Below are 23,123 nucleotides of genomic sequence, written 5' to 3' on the forward strand. Positions count from 1 at the left end.
CCATCCATCCATCCATCCATCCATCCATCCATCCATCCATCCATCTATCTATCTATCTATCTATCTATCTATCTATCTATCTATCTATCTATCTATCTATCTATCTGCAGGTTCTATTTGTCCTAGAGAAAAAGATCAAAGCTACCCAAGCGACAGGAGACCTTTCCCATCAAGTTCCTAGCTTACCACCTTCACCAGCCCCGGGTTACGCTATCCCAGTCCTACCCCACTTCCCTCGCCAAGATCTCAGGATCCTGGAAGCTTTACCCCTGTAGGCCCCCCTGTCTAAAGCACTCTTTCCTCTTCCTAAATATCTTCACAATCTTACTCTCCGCTCAGGACATCATGCCCGAATCCCAAGGTAAAAGTGAGGTGGCCCTTCCCCAAGTCACTGTTGTCCCGGCGCAGACTCCAGCACAGATCTTGCCACACTCAACTTCAATGTCCCCATCGTATTCCCATTACCCACATGGGGCACCACGAAGGCTGGCGGTGTCATAGGATCTGATTTATTCATTGGCCTCACATTAACAATAATGGCTATTAATCTTATAGGGTTCTGGAGGAGATGGAATTAGGCCAGATGCCAAGACTTTTCTGCTAAGCCGCTTTTAATTAAACGATGAGACAGTGTCGTATCCTCTTAGCGCAGGGGTTTTCCAAACTGATTTGTGACCCATAATGGGCGATAGAATCCAATATGCTGGGTCATGACCAACTTTTCGTAAAGCATGGAGAGGAACAGAGCATATGTGAATGTGTTGCACACGTTTCCCCGTGAAATTTTTGTCTCAGCTATATCTATGCATATGCATGCGTGTAATGGGCCATAATGATAAAGTTATCTCTTGTTCTGGCTTACAGTCACAGAAATGGAAACGTCCCTGTTCCCGATGGATGGTGCCTGCTCTCCCTGAGGCAGACAGACAGATTGCGTTGACTGACTTCAGAGCGGTGAGTGTTTATCTTAAGTGAATCACCTCTTAAGATACGTCAGTTTTCGGTTTTGTCTTCAGTTATTCTATAAGTTTCAGAAACGTCTTATTCTTTTAAAATTTTGGGGCTATCAAAATTATTATGAAGGATCCTGTTTTTGCAATATATGTGTGTATGCATCTGGCTATGGCCTGGAAGCTCAGAATAACAGAAGCGTTATGGAAGTGTCAGCTGGTGTAACTATTGTGGAATGGTTCTACCACTTTCCCAAAGGAGGCTTTCTAGATTGTTGGTATGCCCATCTATCTACCTACCTATCTTTGTTGGTAGGCCCATCTATCTACCTATCCTTGTTGGTATACACATCTATCTACCTATCCTCGTTGGTAGGCCCATATATCTACTTATCCTTGGTGTGCTGGTCCTCAGGCACTGTCCACATGTCCATATTTTGTCTGAGATGGGGTCTCTCATTACCTTGTGACTCTTCCCCATAGTCTAGGCCAGTGGTTTTCAACCTTCCTAATGCTATGGCCTTTAATACAGTTCTTCATGTTGCGGTGCCCCCTGATCATAAAATCATTTTTGTTTCTACTTCAGAACTGTAATTTTGACACTGTTATGAATCGTAATATAAATATCCATTATGCAGGGTATCTGATATGTGACCCCTGTGAAAGAGTTGTTCAGCCCCAAAGAGGTCACGATCCACAGGCTGAGACCTGCTGGGCTAGGTGCTAGCCTGGTGTTTCCCGGGATCTACCTGTCTCTATTTCCTGAGTCACTGTTAGGATTATTGGCATGCACCATGGTACCTAGCTTTTATACATGGGTTCAGGGGATCAGAACATGGGTCCTCATTCTCGTGACATTGTATATGGGCTCAGGGAATCAGAACTTGGGTCCTCATTCTTGTGACATTGTATATGAGCTCAGGGAATCAGTACATGGGTTCTCGTTCTCGTGACATTGTATATGGGCTCAAGGGGATCAGAACATGGGTCCTCATTCTTGTGACGTTGTATATGGGCTCAGGGAATCAGTACATGGGTTCTCGTTCTCGTGGCATTGTATATGGGCTCAAGGGGATCAGAACATGGGTCCTCATTCTTGTGACATTGTATATGGGCTCAGGGGATCAGAACATGGGTCCTCATTCTTGTGACATTGTATATGGGCTCAGGGGATCAGAACATGGGTTCTCGTTCTTGTGACATTGTATATGGGCTCAGGGGATCAGAACTTCGGTCCTCATTCTTGTGACATTGTATATGGGCTCAGGGGATCAGTACATGGGTTCTCGTTCTCGTGAGGCAAGTCCTTTACTGCCCAGGACATCTCCCTAGCCCTGGTATTTCAGATCATGTGCAGACTCTTTAACATGGTTTGGAGATGCAGTGACCACTAGAGAAACTCTACAGATGAGGGTATAACATCCACTTTCTTTTGAGCCGATATGGAGAAACTCTCAAGGGCAGGGCTGTGGTCACCTGTCTTAGTATGGCCTGGGTGCTTGGGAAATGTCATCTTGTGGCATCACGATCTGTGGGATAGTTCTAACACTTTCCAAAAGGAGGACTGATAACTTATTGGTATTTCATGTCCTTCTATCTCTCCAGCTACTTGACCACTGAGGGCAGGAGATGTGATAACACATTTGGCTCCACTTCCAATGGCACACACAAAAAAATCAGCATCATTGTATCTATGGTGGTAGAAGTTTTCAAGCTACCACAGTATCCCAAAAACATCCACATATTTTAATTTGAAAGATGGATTAAAATTTTTCATCTGGGGCATCTCCACAGCTATGTATTTCTATTTCCCATGAAACAGAAATAAGATAAGGAAGCCATTTATATGCCTTCCCCCGACCCCGTACATCAACACACACTGATCCTGAGACCTGCGACACAGGGAACAGGGATAATGATGGGGACGATTATTACCACAGACGATGGAGGGAGGAAACTCTTGGGGTGTTCCTTTACCATTTATATAGGAATTAACAGCATTATAAAAGTAATATATCTGTATAGATCGTCAAAAGTTTCAATTTAGAAAACATAAAATCTTATTACTTAAAGCTATCTGGTACCATTTTGATGTTTATCTTCCCAATATTTTTCCGTATTTATTCATACTTTATAAGCATCTGAATCTATTGGAGAGTAGGCCACCTTTGTCCCTTCCCCATGTCACAGGTCCTTTCTAAGTCTAGACACATTCTTCTTTCCAGAACTTAAAAGGGAGGCATGGTTCCCACCAGGATTGCAGACCATCACTGAATTAACTAATTCCCAGCTGCTGGGCATTGGTGCCGATGGAAAAATGCTTTTACAAACCTCACGTTTCTAGTGCCAGATCTTTGTGCCCATCCATGACTACAGACTGCCAGAGAGAGCTTTATGCTCACTCTTAAGGTGCAGGCCACAGTTACCTCCCTTTCCGCCCTCAGTTCCCATGTAAAGTTCACTCAAATCATTTTGACCTTGGTTTTGAAAAGCAGATATTCGTGACGTAACAGCATGGCATAAGGAGAAAAGTGTGACAGAGGTGGGGTCAGGCCACCTGTTGGAAACTCAAGGTGAACAAATACATTTGGGGAAACCCGGAAGGCTGCAAGGTGATGGGTTTGTGGCCTCTTATGGGAGGCGGCTCATAAAGCAAACCTGTCTCAGGCTGCTCAGGGCCTTCTTAATGGGAAGTTTCTAGTCAGCTTGACACAAGTTAGAGCCGTCTGGAAAGAGAGAACCTCATTTGCAATCAATGCCTCTACTAGGTTGAGCGGTAGGCAAGTCTGTGGGACAATTTCTTGACTGATGATGGATTTGAGTAGACACAGCTCACCATAGCTGGTATCACTCCTATGCATGTGGCCTTGTATTGTGTAGGAACACAAACCAAGCAGGCCTGAAAACTGTTCACCCACGGCCTCTGCTTCAGTTCCTGCCTTCAGGTTAGGCTCAGTGATAGGCTGCGATCCCTGTATGCCAAACAAACCCTTCCCTCCCCCAAGTTTCTTTGGGTCATGGTGCATGGTGCTTATTATAGTAATAGAAAGCAAATTAGGACCAAATTGTATCACTAAAAGTTTCCTCTCTTTCGGTGCCACTGTCTTTCGCCTTAGCTAATGCAAATTCAGGGCGGCATGAGGACCCAAGTGGGTAATAGGTGAGGCCTGCGAGGTCAGGGATCTAGAATGGTGCTGTCTGAACTTGGAGCAAAATGTTCAGCTTTCAGGTGATAGTTAGTTGAAATCTGTCAACGTGCCAGACCTAGAATCACCTGAGAAAGCAGTCTTCAATGCAGGGCTGTCTGGATCAAGCTGGCTTATGGGCATGGCTGTGGGAAACTGCCTTAATTATGTTATTTGAAGTGGGGACAGCCCCTCGGTGTGTCACTGTCCCATGGAGTTTGGGTCCTTGAAAGCACACCGATGGGAAGATGGGAGAGGCAGGTGCACATCAGCACGTAGGCGCTCATTCCCTCTCTACTCTCAACTACGGAGGCGGCCAGCTGCTTCAGGTTCCTGCTGCCCCGACCTCTGGCAACGACGGACTATAAGCGGAATACATCCTTTCTCCCCTAAAGTTGCTTGTGTCGGGGTGCCTTGTTATCGCAACAGGAATCAAACGTGGGAGACAGATAAGCAAACATCATAGAAAAAGAAAAGAGGCCGACTCAGGAACAGGGACAATTTCCCCAACTCTCACTTACCTGCTTATACACATCCAGTGCATTATGGAGGGTAAAAAGAGACAATACGTACCCAACAAACGAAGGAGGAGAAAAAGAACTCCCAACGCGTAAGACTTGAGTTCAGGGCTGACTGTCCTACGTAGAAAAGAGACGGAGGGGAGAAAAAAGATTCTTATCACTCCGTTTTAATGAACAGACCCAGAGCTATTTGTTGCTGTCCATTAGCTCCTACCTTAGAAAATGACTAATCGGTTTCCTTCTCTTTTTTTTTCCCCCTTGCCCAAAGTCTAAAAATTGACTGCAACTGTGAGGCCAAGATAAGTTTAGAAATTAGGTGGGTTTTTTTTTTCTACCTTAAATAACTTGGGCTTGAAGGCTGGATGAGGTCTATACACAGAGCTGTGTCCTTTTGTTCCAGGGAAGAATCATCATAGGTGGGTGGGTAGGGGATGTGCAATGTGGGACACCTGCTCAGCAAATTTCTGAAGAGCAGCCGGAACCGTGAACACCTTCACCATTCTGGGGGCCGTTTGTAAGACCCACCAGGTCTGCATGCATTGGCATCCCGGGTGGGACAGCTTGGATGGAGGTGTGGGTACCGAGTTTTAGTGCCTTGTAATCTTGATTGGTTCCTCCCGCTGGCCACTAGACTCTGCTTTGAGCGGACTCAATCTTCCTGACCTGGGTTGGCCCATGTATTGTCCCTAAGAATGATCTCACATGCTCTCTCCAGAGTGTGGCATTTTTGGAAGGGGAGTAACATTGGAGCCAGTTTAAGAGTGATGACAGATTTCAGACAGGTTATATTATCCACACAGGGGATAATGCCTCTTACGCTTCCAGCTAGGATTTATTCAACGCTTGCCTGCTCTCCTCAAGGCTCAGAACAACTGACCTTGTGGTTACTTCTGCGATCTCAACCACACTTACTTAGCTCTAGCACCCCGCCTGTGCTGAGGGAATACGTAAGTGGGCCACAAGCTGGGCAGATGTCTCTGGCTTACCACCCAGGGAACCTCTACCTGTGGTTTTGTGGTGAAGGACTCCGAGGGAAAGAGATTGGACAAGACACACATGGGCGGGCTTTGGGTTATGCAGAGTGTCACCACTGTGTCTCCTTAGGGGAGGAGAAAGGGGTGTATGTGACTACACCTCTTGAAAGACTTGGCCAGGCATGGAGCCAGTCATTATGGCTGAATCTTACACGTGCTGGAGCATTTTAGTACGACTGGAGGACTAGAGACCAGAGCCACATGGGGAAATGAGGGTTAGGAGCAGAGTTACTCATGGAGTATCTGGTAAAATAGGTACATATTATTGTCTATTGTCTGGGTGGTGTGAGAGAGAAGAATATCAGAAGTCAATGCCGGATGTCTTCCTCAGTCCCTCTCTTCCTTGTTTTTGAGCCAGGGTCTTTTACTGAACCTAAGTTCCAAAAACTTGCTCATCCTAGCACTGGGGATCCATCAGGGTCATTGTGTCTGGTATTTCTGTGGGTGCTTGGAATATAAACTCGGGTTCTGGTACTTATGTTACAGACACTGAACTGACCGAGTAATGTTCCCAGGCCTAGAATAATATTCCTAAATGATCCCAAGGTCATTTATCCAGCAACCCATTGACAGTCATCCAGTGATCTGTGACTTAGGTTGAGCCTTGGTGTGCGTGCTTCTGGCTTCTTGTTATAACAGGTCAAAAGTGACCATACAACCAAAAGAAATTGCATATATGCTATAGACGGACACTTTCTCGTCCCCAAATTCTTCCATTCAAGCCTAACCCCTAAAGTGATAGTGGGACCTTTGAGAGGTGCTTAAATCCTGAGGGTGGGGCCTGCAGGAATAGATTAGTGCCCTTCTGGGGACAAACGTCTAAGAGATCTTTTCACCACTTGGGATACAAAGAGAATCTGTCATCTCTGTACCAGAAGTGGCCCTCACCAGTTAACCTAGCCTTGCTCTTCAACATCCTGGTCTCCAGACTGAAGAGAAACAAATTCCTATTGTTTATAAACTACCGTGTCTATATAGTATTTTGTCATAGGAGTGTGCAAAAGACTATGTAAGAGTAGCTTTTATAATGTTTGCCAAATTCTAAGATTTCTAGTAAAACCAACAGGTTTTACTATTCTCGGGGAAATGCAAGACATCTTTTTAATTATGGAGAGTGTGGTCCAGATGCACGACTTCAGTGCAGCATGCTTCTGACCTCCACTGGATCACCACCTCAGGACTCTGGCTGACAAGCCAGATACCAGCTCCAGGTAATGAGAACTACATCTCTGGGCAGAACTATGGCTCTTTGGAAGGCACGCATAACAAAACCCAAGTCCCTCATGTTGTTCCTGCTCCATGGCTAGAGATTTAGCACTTTCATTCGAAGGCTTCACTTGAAAGACACACAAATAAAGGCAGATCTCCTTATCAGGACAACACGCTGCTATAATGAGCTAGGGTGTTTATCACTTGCAATGCGATTTCCTTTCAGCTGGCATGTCACCGGGAACAAAGTGAGGAAGGTGCTAAGATCTTTCTTCATATCCTGTGGAGAGGCTGGTTCCTCTAAGAACCAGGGATCTTAGTTAGGAAGAAATGGAGGGCTCAGGCAGGATGTTAAATATCTGGGAAAGACCAGGGATGCAGGCTTAGCATCATTAACATACCGGCTGTGAGACCCTGAGAATATTGTGTGGTCACTGGTTGGACCAGTTTCTTCATGGGTAAAACAGGAATGTTTGCAAGGGTGCAAATGCAGCAATTTAAAATAAGGGCCCAGAGATGAGACTTAACATCAGCCCAATGACCATCCGCTTTCCGGCTTCCTTCTCAGCATTCTTTTTAAATATGCTGTGTGTATATGTGTGCATGCATGCGTGCGTTCATGTGTGTGTGCGTGCGCATGTGCTCACATGCACACATCCAAGTGCATGTTTGTTTGTATAAGGGGCCAGAAAACAACTTCAGGAATCATTCTTATGAATGGCATCCATCTTCTTAGAGACAAGGACTCCCATGTGCAGGAAGTGTATCGGTTAGGCTAGGCTGGCAGGCTAGCGAACCCCAGGGATCCTCCCGTCTTTCCATCTTTCCACTTCCCCACTGTTGGGATTACAAATATGCCTCACCATGCCTGATATTTTTACAAGGGTTCTGGCAAATGAACTGGGGTCTTCATGCTTGTGAAGTCAGCGCTTTGCCAAGTGAGCCCCTTCCTTAGTCTCACTTCCTCCACTGTCCCTGTTGACAACCCCTGGCCGGCATAAGAATGAGTCCACAGCTTCGGATCAGTCAAGGACTGGTAAGTTATCTGCTGTGGTCAGCCTGCGTGGGGCAGCCGTATTCCTGCCTAGAATTTCGGTGACGCCAAGCGAGACTGTAAAAGGGATGGGAGGATGCACAGGATCCCCTCTCAACAGGAATGTGAACTTGTGCCTACAGCTAACAAGGGGTTCATAGAGCTACGTGGTCAGCATTGGTCATTGGGATCATCAGCTCTTGATCCATCTAAAAAGAACCCAGCATTGCCTGGAAAGCGGCAAGACCTGTTTATCAAGTGGAGGCTTGGAAACAGCTGAAATCTCCATACTGAAAATTTTACCATGAGTGGGAACTCATGGTGAGGGAAAGGAGTGGAGCGGCCACGACTAAGGGTGGCCAGGGTCCCTCTTCCCATCTCTGGTGCCTTCTGTGTGTGAGTACTGCAATACGGTTTCAGGAGAATTTCTAATGAAAAATAAACTGCTCATAATACAGTCAGCATAAACTCATACGTGAAACCCAATGGGGTTTGTTCATATGCATATTATATATAATCGCTTTCCACGGACGTACAGTTTTAAATTCAATGGCTCATTTCATAAACACTTCTCACAGCCTTAAGATTTTTCATTATTCCTGGAACTGCGGTTCCATAATTTAACTCACTGCTTCGATTCAGGTGTTTCTGCCATTATAGTTAACATTGTAATAAAAAATCTGTCTATATTGAGCTTTTTTTTTCTTGTAGAGAAGTATTTCCTTGAGATAAATGGCCAGGAATGGGGGGGTAGGTTACTGTAAGGGCCTGAATATTTTTATGGCTCTTGACTTACACTGGAATACTGCATTTCTGAGCAGACTGATAGGCTTTTCAATGCCACTAGCAAAAAGTGATTTGACTTATTTGACCACAGCCCTCCAAAGCACTGGGATGAATTTGTCGAACTTCCTAAGTGTAAGATGCCAGTTTGCTATTATACCCTTAATGCCTCTGCACATTCCTAAGACATTGCTAACGACCATCTGGGTCGCGCAAGGGCTTCCTATAAATCTACATTCGGGAGAGTTGCCAGCAAGACCAGAGAATGTGGCAAGGAGGGCTCAGGCAATGGGAGAGCTGGGTAAAGCAGTTGGTATCGTGGTGCAAGAAATCCAAGTGCCTCCAAGCTCCCCATTTCTATCCCCAGGCCTTGGCCTTGAACTGCCTTGCCTATGTTTCTAATGAGGTGAGACTTTCTGTGGGATATGTTCATTCTTCTGGTTTAGATGGACATGAGGGTATGGCTCAGTGTTCTTCTGGGTACCTTGTTCAAATCCAGATAGCAATAGCATTGCAAATGATGAAACTTGCTGAGACTATTGTTATCAATTTACCCGGGGGCACTTCATCTGCCTCCATGCAGGCTTCCCAGACCCAGGGGGCTACAGAGTCCTGGCTGTGTCACTGCCACCACTTATGCAGACAAGAGCAGACACCATCTGCACCAGCTGACCTTTTGGCTGGTCAACCTCTCGTCTCCAGATTATGGCAGAAAGCAGACAGAACAGTGCTGCAATCTCTACAGCAGACTCAGACACAGACATGGGAGGGGCATGTTGTGTCCAAGGCATATGGATAATTGACAGAAGGATTTGATCAGCCTAATGCCATTTTCAAATCTTTGTGCGTGTGTATCTATGTGGGTGTGCATATGTATGTATGTATGTATGTATGTATGGATGGATGGATGTAAGTCAGAGGACAAGCTTGAATGTTGTTCCTTGGGAGCTTTCTCTCTTTAGTTTTGAGACCGGGTCTCTCACTGGCCTAACACTCCCCTGAGCAGGCTAGACTAACTGTCCTGCAAGCTTCCAGGGATCCTCCAGTTTTTACCTCCCACCTCTCTATCATGTGATTACGAGCATGCTCTACTACATCTAGGTTTTATAGGGGTTCTAGGGAATGAACTCAGGCCCATGCTTGTGAAGCAGGTGCCACTTCCAACTGAGCCATCTCCCCAGCCCATGATCTTCATTTTACTTCACCAACAAGGCCTGCTGAAAACATCAGTGTGCAATGCTTTTCAGATTGGCCTTCCAACGCCTTCCTTCTGAATCTGAGGGGCTGAGCCTCTAACTCTTCAGGTTATTCCTGGGGAGGCCATGGAAGTGGCCTTCTACTGCTGTCCTGTTGGGCTATGAAGTCCCAGCTGATGGATGGCTCCTAATTGATTCCTCTTAGCCTAGAGCAGCTGTGTTCCCGGCTGCAGGCCCCATCTCGCCTTGCTTTCAGGACTCGCATGGCTCTGACCTGCAGGAGCCCTGCAGGTGTGTGCCAGGTGAAAGGGCATAGACCAACCAGGCTGACTCCCAAGTTCTCGGGACTCACTGGGCAGCTTACCTGATGAGGATGATGACAGAGGGCGTCTGGGCCATGGCCCCGATCAGGCTGCACACACACATCACACAGAGGAAGGTGAGGAAGGCCTCTTGGCACCCAGGACTGGGGCATTTCCCCGGCACCACAGTGGCATTCTCAGGGGGGACGGTGGTGAGGCATGCGCAGCCTGTGAGGTTCTGCAAGGGAAGGTTCAGCCGTTTTAAACCGGGGCCATCTCTGGTTTGCACACCCAAGGCAAATCCATCAGCTAAGCTTGTCACAGCCTAGTTATACATTCTGTGGCATTCCATTAGTTGGGCCTGAATAAGCGAGGTAGCTTTTTAAGGAATCTGCAAAAAACACATGCAAATAAAGTAATATTTATGGGGAGGAGAGCTGGTTTTCCTGTCTCCTGTGTATTTCATTCCCATTATGAAGAAACCTCCAATAAGCTGCACTGTAGATAAATGTGTCCCCCCAATACAATTAGAGAGGAAACTGTGCTTCTACAATATGATAAAACATTGCCAAATTAACATCGTAATTACTTGCCAATTTGTCTTCCCTTTATGCAGTTATAATTACACCGAAGTGTATTAAAAGAAGTAAATCAGGTAACCCACATATTGTTGCCGGTTCAGTGCCTGGCATGGCACTCGGAACAAAGGAGGCACGCTGTCATGCATGAAGCCATTGTGCCTGCGAGACCCTGGTGGGAGGAAGCTGATGGAACACTTGCCCAGTGGCTGAGGAAGCCGAGGGCGCTAAGGGATCCCAGGCAGCTGACAGTAGCTCCCGGGAAGCAGAGCAAGAGTCTGATGGGATACATTTATTAATATAGAATCAGAGAGGAGAAAGGAAAGCGACCAGGTTCCATTTGATCGTCCGAGGGGCTCTGGATCAGCAAGCAGCCCCTGTTCGCAAGTAAGGTTTGCTCTCACACTCTCCTGCAAGCTTGCCAGCTCGCTCCAGGAATTTCTGATCGCAGGGGGAGGAGCAGGGGCTGGAGGAGGCTGTTCAGAGTGCCAAGCCAATTAAGGTTTGATAATAATAGTGCAGAGGCCTTTAATGAATACAAAGCGAAAACAATCATCAATGATTCACGGCTTTCTGAGCGCATGCCCAGCAGGTAAACACTTCTGAGGGGTCAGGCAAACTAAGTCTATGATTCTCCTCTTCTGCCCTTCTCCCTTCTTCTCCTTTTCCTGCTCCCCCTTTCTTTCGCTGCAGGATACATTACAGATATGGGGTACTTGTCCAATATGAGATAGCATCAGGGGTGTCGCCCCCGCTATGGCTGCCCTGCATGGCTGTGTGGAACAGATGGTACTGGCTGGCTATACCTCTTCTAAATGGTGTGCCCAGGGCAGACATCTGTGTAAATGGTACTGTTATATACCTGAGTGTTTACGGCAATTCCCAGGTGCTGAGGTCTGACATCCCCTACTTCTTGTCTTATACCTGGAGACTTTACCTGGCTTTCCCACATCTAACATAAACACCACACCCCTTTTCTCGCCCCCCCCCTACAGCTGAGAAGCTCCCCTTCTCCCCTCTAAGTTCTGACCTGAACCTGCCCTACAGAGGAGATGGGAAGTGTCAGTCAGGAGTGTCCCGGACAAGACTGTGTTCGATGCACTTTCCTGAGCATTTCCTAGCACAGTACTAGATGCCCGGTACTAGATGAGACCTAGAAAACAGTTTCAGAAGGCACAGGTCGACTGCTTAGCCCCTGCCGTTTCCAGGAGCAGGACTCCCCCCACCCAGCTGAAGCATGCCATCTCATCCTCTACAGAGAGAAGAGTATGTGACGTCACCACCGAGGTCACAGGCAAACCTCTCCAGCTGCTGGTACCTCTCCACTCTCATCTCATTCTAACCGGCTTCTCTCTCCGCTCCTATGAATCAGATCTCATAAAGATCCCCTGTGGCATCCTTTCTCCTCTCAGAGAAGCTCCGTTTGTTTCCTGACTCCCAGGCCTCCATTCCTTGGGTTCCCTTTTGCTTTTTTTTTTTTTTTTTTTTTAGGCTATGCGTTGTCTATCTTTCTTGGCAGTCTCCCCGCTTTCCCATGCTAACATGCAGGAACAACTCAGGGCTACCTTTTCCTATTGGTTCATGGTTTCCCTCAACTTCATCTCTAGTCCATATCCCCCTTGGCTATGTGATATGTCCTTTCCTGACGCACGTTATCAAGCTGAACATATGCTGCCTACTTGACACACTTGCCCTTGGAAGGCTGGGAGCTTCTCACAGAGGTCCATCTCTAGCATGGCTTAGAGCTGGGCAGGAAAACACAGTATGGCGCGGAAGCCAGGAGCCACAGGAGACCAGATCACACTACCCTAAAATATGCCTCTTTGGCACAAGGATTATTTTGAGCTGGCCATGGGAAGACATTTACAGACACAGGAGAAGATGGGATGACACAGAAGCCACCAGTTTCTGAAGAGAAATTTGCAGTCAGTGGTTTCTTCATATCTAAGAATATTGAGTTCCAGGATACCATACACATACTAGACTCTAGAGATGGCTGAATCCCGGATAGAAGATAGTATAAATCCTATACATCTCCTTCTGTATGCATAAACCATATCTAGATGACTTTATATCTCATACAATGCAGCACTATGGACATACTCATTATACTGCATTGCTTAGGGAATATGATATAGCAGATTCTGTATAAGTTTGGTACAGATACAATTCCCCCCTGACGATCTGCAGTTCACTGAAGCCACAGAAATGAAGGTTATGTGTACAAGGTCCTATTGCATAAAGGAAATACTGTGTTTATACTTAATGAGACATGAAGTCTTGCTTCGTTGCTCAGACTGGTTTCAGATTTCTGAGCTCAAACGACCCTCTGGTCTTAGTCTCCTGAGTAGCCAGGCTACATGCACACACCACTGCACCGGCTCAGAAATCTCTGTCTGTAGGGAGTCTTCTTTCTGTACTAGGAAGAGGAGACGATGGAGAAAGTGCTAACTAGATCCATAGAACAAACCCTGTGCTGAGCATAGTTTCCCTGGTCCCTTCCCCATTGCCAGCCTTTCCGTGCCCTTCCCTGGTCACTTCCCCATCACCAGCCTTCCCATAACCTTCCCCATCACCAGCCTTCCCATCCCCTTCTTTTTTGAAGGCTGGATTCAAAGCTGCCTGTGTGTGAGTCACTCACTTCCCTGGGTACCTCCCAGGGCATGTGGTGTGAATATCCTCCCTTTCTGTTCTTGCTAATATGTCTCTTGTTAGAGGCATCCATCCCAGCTAGGAACCACAAAGGGCAGAGGGAGCAACAACTTCCCTTCCCCTGTGAATTAAGAAGAGGCCACTGCCCTCAGAAGGTAATTGGTTAGAAGTAGGGCTGGACACAAGTGTCCCTGGTACCCTGCTGACCAACAGCGCTTCCATGCTGCCCCCTGTGACCTGACTCCTCAGGTCTCTCTCCAGGTCCTCCTTTCTGGTCCTGCAACAGAGCAAGCTCAGGGATGTGGCTTATGGATACAGCTTCTTGGGTTTTGCAATCAGCTCTAAATCTCCACAGAGACAGTACATTTCTCTACCATCTCACTTTTCCACCCTTCATCTCTCCTACTCAAACAGTTCCGATTTCTCTATTCATCCCTCCTTCTTCCAGACACTGTATGGGCTGTTTTCCTGATCAGTTCCTGATGAGACTTCCTAGTCCCCAATTCCTTGGCTTTACCATCTCTTAGTAACAAGGGTCAGCTCCCTAGGAACCAGGTGATAATTCTGATGCCACCTAACCTCACATCAAACTCTCTTCCTCCCGACTTTAAGGCTAACGAAGGGAGGCCACTGTAGTTTTGTTACCTAATTTACTCTCATTTGTACTAGACGGTTTGGCTCACCCACCCCAAAAATGTTTTAATGCGTACGTAAGTCCTGATACCTTTCATATCTCTAAAGGATCTAAACCCTGACCCAGGTCCAGTTACTCTCATCTCTTTCTTTGATCGATGTAGTAGCTTGGCTAGGAAAACATCTGTGACTGAAGGCCTCAGACCCATGGGGACTTAGACAAACCAAGGATAATTGGGGACAGTTCCTCTCGGGTTGTCTGACTGAATGCCACATGATCTGAATGCTGGCTTGTATGGTTTCTCAAGAAACACGCAGAAATATGTTAGAGCACCGCAACTCAGCCACCAAGCCAGAACCCCATGAATTAAGACATGTGACCTTTGTTGGGCTTATCAATCATTTGTCTTGGTATCTGTGTCTGTCTTTAGTTCGGAACTAGACCTACGCTATAACCCACTGTATTTCATTTGCCAAAAAATGAGGTTACTGGAGAGATAGCTCAGTTGGTAAACATGACGACCTAGATTATATCTATTAAATACTATATATATTATATATTATATATGTGTGTATGTGTATAAAAATGTGTATAAGTGTTTTTCCTCCATGTATGCATGTGTATCATGTGTGCACAGTGCCCATGGAGGACAGAGCTGGAGTTATAGGTAGATGTGAACCATTGTATGGGTGCCAGAAACTGAACTTCAGTCTTCTCCAAGAGCAACAAGTGCTCCTAACCTCTGAGTCATCTCTCCAACTCCAAGGACCTGGGTTTGTTTTTCGGCACCAATGTATGAAGCTAGTGGCACAAGTTTGTAATCCCAGCACTGTGGTGACAGGCCAGGTGGGTCCCTGGGGCCGTTGGGCTAGCCAGAGGGCTGAATTGGCAAATTCTAGGTCCTAGTGGGAGCTAGGGGTCTAAGTGTCTCTAAGGCAGTAAAATGAATGAGGCATGATTGCGGAGCTCTGTGTAGGTGTAGACAAGCTAATTACCTGTCCAGCTGACATTCCATGAGCAAAGCAAGACAGCAGCGCTGTCAGATGCTATGCGCTTTGTCTCAAAGGCAAGGTGGAACAGAGACAGGCAGGGTACAGAGATAAGGTGGGGTGGGGACCAAGCAGATCTAACCCAGGACAAATGGGAAAATGTGTGTCCTCCTCTCTAAATTTGTGCCATTAAACCTAACTACTTAGGAGGGTATGAAGCTACTGGAGGGGGGATGGAGTCATGAGGGTACAACCCACATGAATGGTTTTTCCTTTTAATAAATGAGACCACAGAGAGCTACTATATCTTTCAATGACATGAAGTGGCCTTCACTAGGCAGAGAATCTGCCAGCGTCTTGATCTTGGACTTCCTAGCTTCCAGAACCAAAAGAAATCGGTTACTATGGTTTATAAGTCAGCTTGTCTGCGGCACTTCCCCACAACACTCTGAATAGAATGAGGGAAGGAGGGAGGGAGCTTCAGGCTGCACACAGAGAGGGATGCTGGAGACCAGGATAGGACCAGTGAGGACGCAAAGCTGGAAATGGATGGAATCCGTCCAAAGGATCTACACAAGAACTGATTGGGTCTGATTCATGGGGAAAAGGGTTCAGAAGGAGGAGAGGTTAGAAGCCTGAGTCATCAGAGCAAGAACACACGGGGTGTGTTTTTCTGTTTGATGAACCAATTGGATTTGAGGAGGCTTCACTTTCCCCAGGGTGCATGATGACTTCTAACAGTATTAGTAGGAGCCCCCCCACCCAAACATGAGAAGCTCTGAGCAGTGGGAAGCCAGGCTGAGTATGAGAAAATAGTTCACTTCAGTTTAATAAAGGAGGCTGGATGCTCATTCCCCCCTCCAGTGGACGATGCAAATTAAAGATGCTTCTGGAACATTCTGTGGACCGAATGACAGGTGTCTAGACCTTCCTCTGGCAGATACTATGATGGTGAAGTACTAAGAAATTGTACTATATTCCCAATTTATTCATGATTCCCAACTTAGCTAGAGACCACTTTCTCCCTCTCCCATTCCTTCCCCTCCCTGTGTCTTTCTTTCAAGTACCCCAGGCTAACCCCAAACTCACTATGTAGTTTTTTTTTTCTTCCTAAGTGCGGGATTACAGGTGTAAGCTCCTTTGTCTAATGAGGGTTGGGTTTATCACCCCTATTCCAAGGCAATATCTTTGCACCGTATGGCTTTTTTTTTTTTTCTGGGAAGGGATGTAGTCCCTATTGACCCCAGAGAGTTGAATTCTGTGTCTTCTGTCACAGTATGAGGTATCAGTATCTAGCTTTCCTGTCATTAAAATACCCTGTCATTCTTCATGTGGACAATTAGGGCCCCTGTGCTCACAGAAAGGGCCCGAGAAGCTTGTTGAACAAGATGACAGAAGGAGCTGCTGGCTTGCAAATCTCACAAGGACTTGTCTAGCAGATAGGCTGGCCCAGGCCCACGGTGACAGATGAATGACATAAACCAACTGCGGTTTGCAAGAGTTGATGGCTATCTAAATATTTAACTATTTCTGGTTTAATGGGCTCTATTGGGTCAACATAATAGAAGACTGTAAAGCTATTTTTAAAAAAGTACTTTTTTTGGTCTTATGGAAAGAGGCCCAACATAAAACCTTAACTAAAAATCTAAAACACAGGAACAAGAAGGACCTTCTAGGCACATTGAAAATCTGTAAGAATATATGAAGATATGAAATACAGAATACCCAAATCCAAAATGTTTTGAGCACTGACATGACTCCCTGAATTTATGTCATTCACTTGGCTTCATGGGAGTGGCTGCAACCAAAATACAGTACGTTCAGCATCTCCAAGGACCTCTTAGCCCCCTGTGGTTGTATCTCTCTCTCTCTCTCTCTCTTTCTCTCTCTCTCTCTCTCTCTCTCTCTCTCTCTCTCTCTCTCTCTCTCACACACACACACACACACACACACACACACACCTGTGTCTGTGAGTGCGTGTGTCCATGCATGTGCATGCAGAAGTCCAGGTTTCTCACACCATCACTTTCGGCAATTAACACCTTGAGTCAGAGTGTCTCACTGAAGCTCAACCTTGCTGCCTTTGCTAGCCTGGCAATGAACAGTGGGTTGAGCTGTCACTGCCTGCCATGGCACTAAGGTTACAGGCATGCGCCATGCTTGGCTGTTTGGATTTGAGCTCAAATTCAGGTGTACATAGCAGTCAGGGCTCTTATGCATCGTACCATCTCCCCAACCCATGAAGCATCCCTCTTGGTCACATTTTATTAATATCTCATGACACACATGCAAAGACTATAAAATCTATAAGAACCCTAAGCCCTAAACTACCATAAAGGGATTTCAGATAAGGGGCACTCAACGGCGTGCCTGCACCTATGGTGGGTACGGTCTGTTGGCAGGCTGCGAAGGAAGTGAAGAGAGGACAGAGGAGGAGGCAAGGATTCTTATTGGTTTGCCTTTGTCCATGATGGTTTTAAAACTTACAAATGCCGTGTCTATTTTAAAAATTAAAAACTCAACACCAGTAAAAAAAATAAAGGAAGAAATCAATGAACGAGCAGTTGCCCATATCTGCAGGCTGCATCCTTTGGATCCCACATACGGCCACTGATTTCAAAGGAGAAATGCTTCTAACACATGCAAGAAGGCAGGGAAAGATAATCACAATGACAATAAAAGCTGGAGACCATCAGTGCAAAAAAAAAAAAATTGATTGCCTGGGTCTTGGATGTTTTTCTACTGATGAGGGAAAAGGCAAGCGCGCTATTTTGACAGCTCATCCTACAAGAACAAGACACTCGTCAGCGTGCTTTACAAATCGTGGCAAATGAAGTTGCTGCCGTTTTGTGCGGCCCATCATTCAAGTACTGATAGGTCGATTCTGAATGGGCCGGGAGAAATGGGTTCCCAGGGTGACGGCTTATGTCCGCGAGGGCATGGTGTGGGCGGGATGATGTCACTGGTGAGAGAGCCTTGCAGGAAAACTTGAGAGGTACATGGCTAGCGTCGTTACTCTGGAAGCATTAAGATGTCAGGAAGTTGTGACTGCTCCCTAATTTGTGGTCCAGCAGGGATTTTTCCAGCCTGAGTGTCAATGTAAGCCAGGCTTCCTCCTGATTCTGCCTGGAAAACCTTCATTTTTTAAATATTAATGTATTGATTATTACTATTTTAAGTAATAATGAGGTGGTACAGTGTTAACTACGAAAAAAAAGGAGTAATAAACAGCCGGGGTTGTGTGAAGAGCTTCGGTGAGTTGTGAAGGAATCTAGGCCTAGGAGGACGCTGCCATTCTCAGAGAAATGTCCCTGTCTACTCGGGGCCATGCCCCAGTCCTTTACCTCTTCATTATTAGGATGCCAGGGACAAAACCTGGTATTTCCATGTATGGAACTCATTCCTCATTATGAAGAACCCTAGTGACCCCCCCCCCCCCCAGCTCCTAGCAGAGATATCTGGAAAAAAAATAACCATGAGAAGAAAGATACTCTGCCCCCCTTTCCTTGGCAGATCACTGATGGAAAGATCAAGTGGTCAGGAGGAAAGATGCCAAGGAGAGGGGAAGACCTGGTCTACCTGCACCCTCCCTTGTAGGACCAGGGCTGGGGCCTGTCCCAACAGAGCTGACTTACCTCCTGCTGGAGGGCAGCCACAGGGCTGCTTTTTGGGGAGTAGGCAGGTCTACTGTGGATCTGCCACCACAGGTGGGACACAGAGGATAGCACTGAAAGGGGGGATGTGACCGTAGGTTCAAGTGAACCCCGGACCCTGTGTCTCTCCTTCCTGTGTTCTGTCTCTCGATGTCAAATCCCTGCCATACTGGTTCAAACTTCTAAACACATTTATTATTACCACTTAAAAATATTATTATTATGTAGTAGCCAGCCCTTGTGCAACTTAGGCAAGCACCTTCTTACTGGCCCACACTCCTAGTGTATCCCTAGGACACTTGTGCGGGGATGTCCCTCAAGGCTGGACCACCAGGCAAATGCCTGCTCACCCTCAGGACAAAGTCCTGCCCTGGGACAAAGGCCACCCCCCTCTCTTTCTAGCCAGTCTCCCACAGAGCTAATTTCTACCCTAGGGGCATAACAGCATAATAGCCTCTAAGTGGGCTACCTAACCACTTCCTTATATTTAAATGGTATTTCTATTTAACTTCCTTTTAATACTGGACCTTAAAAATAAAACTTTCCCTTCTTAGAAAAGCAATATGTGATCATTTGGGGCAATTCCAAAATACGCAGGAAATCCGAAAGAAATGGACAAAACCCATTTTCTTACTTCCCCATCGAGGTAGTCATCAACCGATACAAGCAACTGCTTATAGATTCATCCAGCTTTTCCTTTGTGTTTATATTTGCACATGCATGTGCATGTATAGGTCAACATTGACTGTCTTCCTCAATCGCTCTCAATTTGTTTATGGTTTGGAGACAGGGTCTCTGTGAACGTAAGCTCACCAATTTGGCTCCTCAGGGATCCATCTGCCTTTGCCCCCAGTTGGTTAGCCCTGGAATTGTAGGCACACATTGCCACGTTCTGCTGCATTCATGAATCTGAGATATCAAATTCTTTTTCTCATGCTTACATGACTCAGCTACCTCCCTACTCCCCAATCTTTTATTTAAAATCATTTCTTTTGTGAGATTATAATATAATTACATTATTTTCCCCCTCCCTTTCTTCCTTCTGAGCCCTCCCATAAACACCTCTTTTCTCTCTTTCAAATTTATGTCATCTTTTCTCATTAATTGTTGTTACTTACATATACAGTTAAGATGAAATTTTATTTATTTACATATATATTAAAATTTTAACATTTTGATCATGTTTCCTCCCCAACTCCTACCAGAAGCTCCCTGACTGCCTACCCACCCAATTTCATATTCTTTTTCTCTCTTTCTTTCAAACAAAACCCCCTACAAAAATACCAAAATGAAAATCAGAACAAATAATCAAAAAAGCAATAAGACAAAAAAAATTCTACATATATTTTTTTCCATTTTTTCTTTTTCTTTACTGGAAGATTTTTCTTTCATGGTCTATTGTTTTCTGATGTATTCTTTTCACTTAACTCAACTATAAAGCTGGACTGAATATTGTTTTTTGTTACTTTCTTGTACAAGCTTCTAGAAAACACCATAGTGTACAAACACCATTGTACAGGAAATACGGGCCCTGAACCTGATTCATCTCTGCATTTGTGACGCCTAGCACTGGGCCTGAGATGTGGAAGGTGTCACAGCTGGTAAAACTCTAGCAGGGCTTTATTTGAGTGTCCCCAAGGTCCTACCGGGACGAGCACAGATTGTTAAATCAGTGCTGGGGAGCTGGCCCATGCTATGGGAGAGATGTTCACAAACTCAAGCCTTTGGATCAGACAAGAAAATGGACACAGAAGAAAGAGTGGCTGAGGCAAGAGGGTGGCTGTCGGTGAGGATGATGACTACACAGAGAACAGGGAAGGACGAGCCAGGTCTTAGCTGCAGCTAACTTCCTGCTGCCTTTCATGGCTGCAGAACACTCGTTGGCTACCTTCCAGCCTTCCAACAGAGGCCCAAATCTAGATCCACATACAAAGCCTCCGAGCTAAACGCTTAGTTTAATCTTGCCTAGCCCACCAGAAATGGGTCCTTAGGGTGTGCGAGCCTAATTAGCATGCACCAGCTGCATGGGCTGCACACGCTGACAGGACATTTCCGACGCTCCATCTGGCACGTGCGGAAGAGAGCGCAACAGCTCAAGGCTGGAGATCCCAGTACACACCTCGCCTCTTCTAGGGTTGCCGTGTCCCCGGGGACACGCGGCCACGTCTCACGACATCTGTGGTGGCCAGATAAACTTGAAAGGCTGGGGGATGATGTCAAGAATGTGGCTAAGCATCCTTGATGTGGTATAACAGGACAGCTCCTAGGGAGAAAGAATTGTCTGCCTCAAAGTATCAGCAAGGCCAAGGTAGAGAAACTGTATATTACCACAGTGGCTTCCAACCCTGGTCGCAAATTAAGAACAGTTGAGAGGCTTAAAAAAAATCACATGCCAAAAATAAGGAAGGAAGACTCTCTGAGTATAGCTCAGACTCTCTGTTATAAAAGTCCCCAGGGATTCTAAGATGTGGCTGGATTGAAGCCTGCCAGGTGGAATCACAAGATCCCAGCATGCTCCTTGGAGGAATCCTTCTCCTTGCTTAGGACCTATTCACTCAGTAGATATTTTGTGACCTGGATGGGGGTAGATTAGCCACTTGTCACTTACACCCTACAAACTGCTCTGTTTGGCTTATATTGACTTTTAGCCTATTGGTAGCTAATAAAAGCTGTTTTCCCACTCCAGTCAATTATTCAGGCCATCCAACGGGCCAAACTTCCGGCGTGCAAACATGCTTTCTGCTGAATAATTACTTCTGAAAGCGAAAGGTCTGCAAACAATCTATGCAATATATTCATACCAAAGGAGGCTGATAAAATTAACTCCGTCTTTCTGCCATCCCTCCCCACCACAGGCAATGACAAGGTTTAGAAACGGAAGAGCAAATGCAGGCTAGAAAGTTCCACTGCTATCGCTTGAGAGATGAAAGAAGAAAATCAAAAACAAACAAACAAAACCCAACTAAGACCATAAAGAAAGTAAAGATAGGAATGGTTGATGCTGACTGGGTTTCATTAGCATCTCAATGATCGGATTGGTTGGCTTGTTTGCATCTAATGCAGGCCTGGAGTAGACTCTCCATGGGTCCTGATAATGTAAATATTGTAAGGACAAAGGTGCACCTTGAAATTAGGACCATCCTGTCTACCTGCTTGCCAGCTACTGCTCAAGAGCTATCCACTGGAGTTACCTGTTAGAGGTTGCATGGGAACGTCAAGGGACACTTGGGAAGTCTGAGTCTTGGTCCAGAGTTCTGACACTGTGGGGGTCAAAGGTTTATAACACAGCCCCATCTCTGAAGCCTAGTAAGAGACTGTGATGCTGAAGTCAATGAGTCATTGGCACCGTTGACCTTTAAATCTTGCCAGGTGAGAACAGGTGTGGTGGACACACACATTGTCTGGAAGTAATGCTGAGGTAGGAGACAGTGTTGTAGGAGCAGGGAAATTACAAAGAGAGCCTGAGCCCTGGTGGGTAGGCAAGACAGGACCAGCACACACAGAGGGGACTAGCCTATATAGCATGAATGACATGGCAAAGGTCCTGGGGCAAAGAAGAGCCTGTCTGTCAGTAGAGCATCACTTAACAAGTGGTTGCTTAGGAGGCAGGAAGAGGCCGGAGAGGCAGCCAGGGCAGACATGAAAGCTAAATGTATTGAATGTGAGCGGCAAGCACGAAGATGCTGTTTCGTGTAGGAAAAGTCAGCGTCCTGAGAATGAGTGGCTGAGTACAGAGAAAGATTCTGGGCTTGGCTTGGAGGGTCCCAGAATCCCCACCACATGCTACTGTATGATCCTGGTGAGCTAACACATGTTTGGATCAAACAGTCATACATAGTACCACATACAGGCAGAGATACAGACAGGCCAGAAGAGCCCAGGGAACTTAAAGGGAAGGGCTGAGCCCTCTAGAGAAAGGGAAAGAAACCATGGAAGATTGGAGAGGCAAGAGGGGCCCTTCACGTGGGGACGAGTAGTCCTGGAGACCAAAAGGACAGGAAGCTAAAAGGAGAGGAGGAGGAGAGAAGGGGGAACACCAGGAACATAAGCCCTCGCTTGGCATTTCTTCTGAATACTGCCTCAGAGATTTTTTGCTCATTTTTGGATGTCGTCCTGAGAATCCTCTTGACTGGAGGCCACCTTGTCACAAGATGCGAGTGGAGCAGGGGAAACCCAGCGCCTGGCCTGAGCCAGGCTCTCAGCTTGCAGTTCCTGCAAGCTCACCAGTGGCTTGTTTTTAAGGTTCAGCGACTACAATGACCCCATTCAGGGTGAACAGACTGTCTCTGAAGCCAGGGCCACCCAGAGGCCTGCTTCAGTGGGCAAGAAGCAGAACCCCATGGCCACTCCAGCAGGCAAGGTGAGGGTCGGAGTCACAGAGTAGAGAGCAGGTATCTGGGGAAC

The 23,123-nt window shown here is 46.3% G+C and overlaps 1 protein-coding gene across 1 annotated transcript in view; it reads right to left on the bottom strand.

Moving 5' to 3' along the window:
• Positions 1 to 23,123, bottom strand: part of Slco3a1 (solute carrier organic anion transporter family member 3A1) — a 220,127-nt gene that overhangs the window by 18,617 nt on the left and 178,387 nt on the right. Inside the window, exons 8-9 of the mRNA XM_050149153.1 lie at positions 10,276 to 10,451; positions 4,709 to 4,773 (exon numbers count right to left, since the gene is read on the bottom strand). Of these exons, the coding sequence (XP_050005110.1) occupies positions 4,709 to 4,773; positions 10,276 to 10,451 (241 nt within the window). The remainder of the gene's footprint in view (positions 1 to 4,708; positions 4,774 to 10,275; positions 10,452 to 23,123) is intronic.

Source organism: Alexandromys fortis, unplaced genomic scaffold (genome assembly GCF_014885135.2).
Source record: "Alexandromys fortis isolate MF-2015 unplaced genomic scaffold, M_Fortis_MF-2015_v1.1 scaffold_67, whole genome shotgun sequence".
Classification (NCBI taxonomy): Eukaryota; Metazoa; Chordata; class Mammalia; order Rodentia; family Cricetidae; genus Alexandromys; species Alexandromys fortis.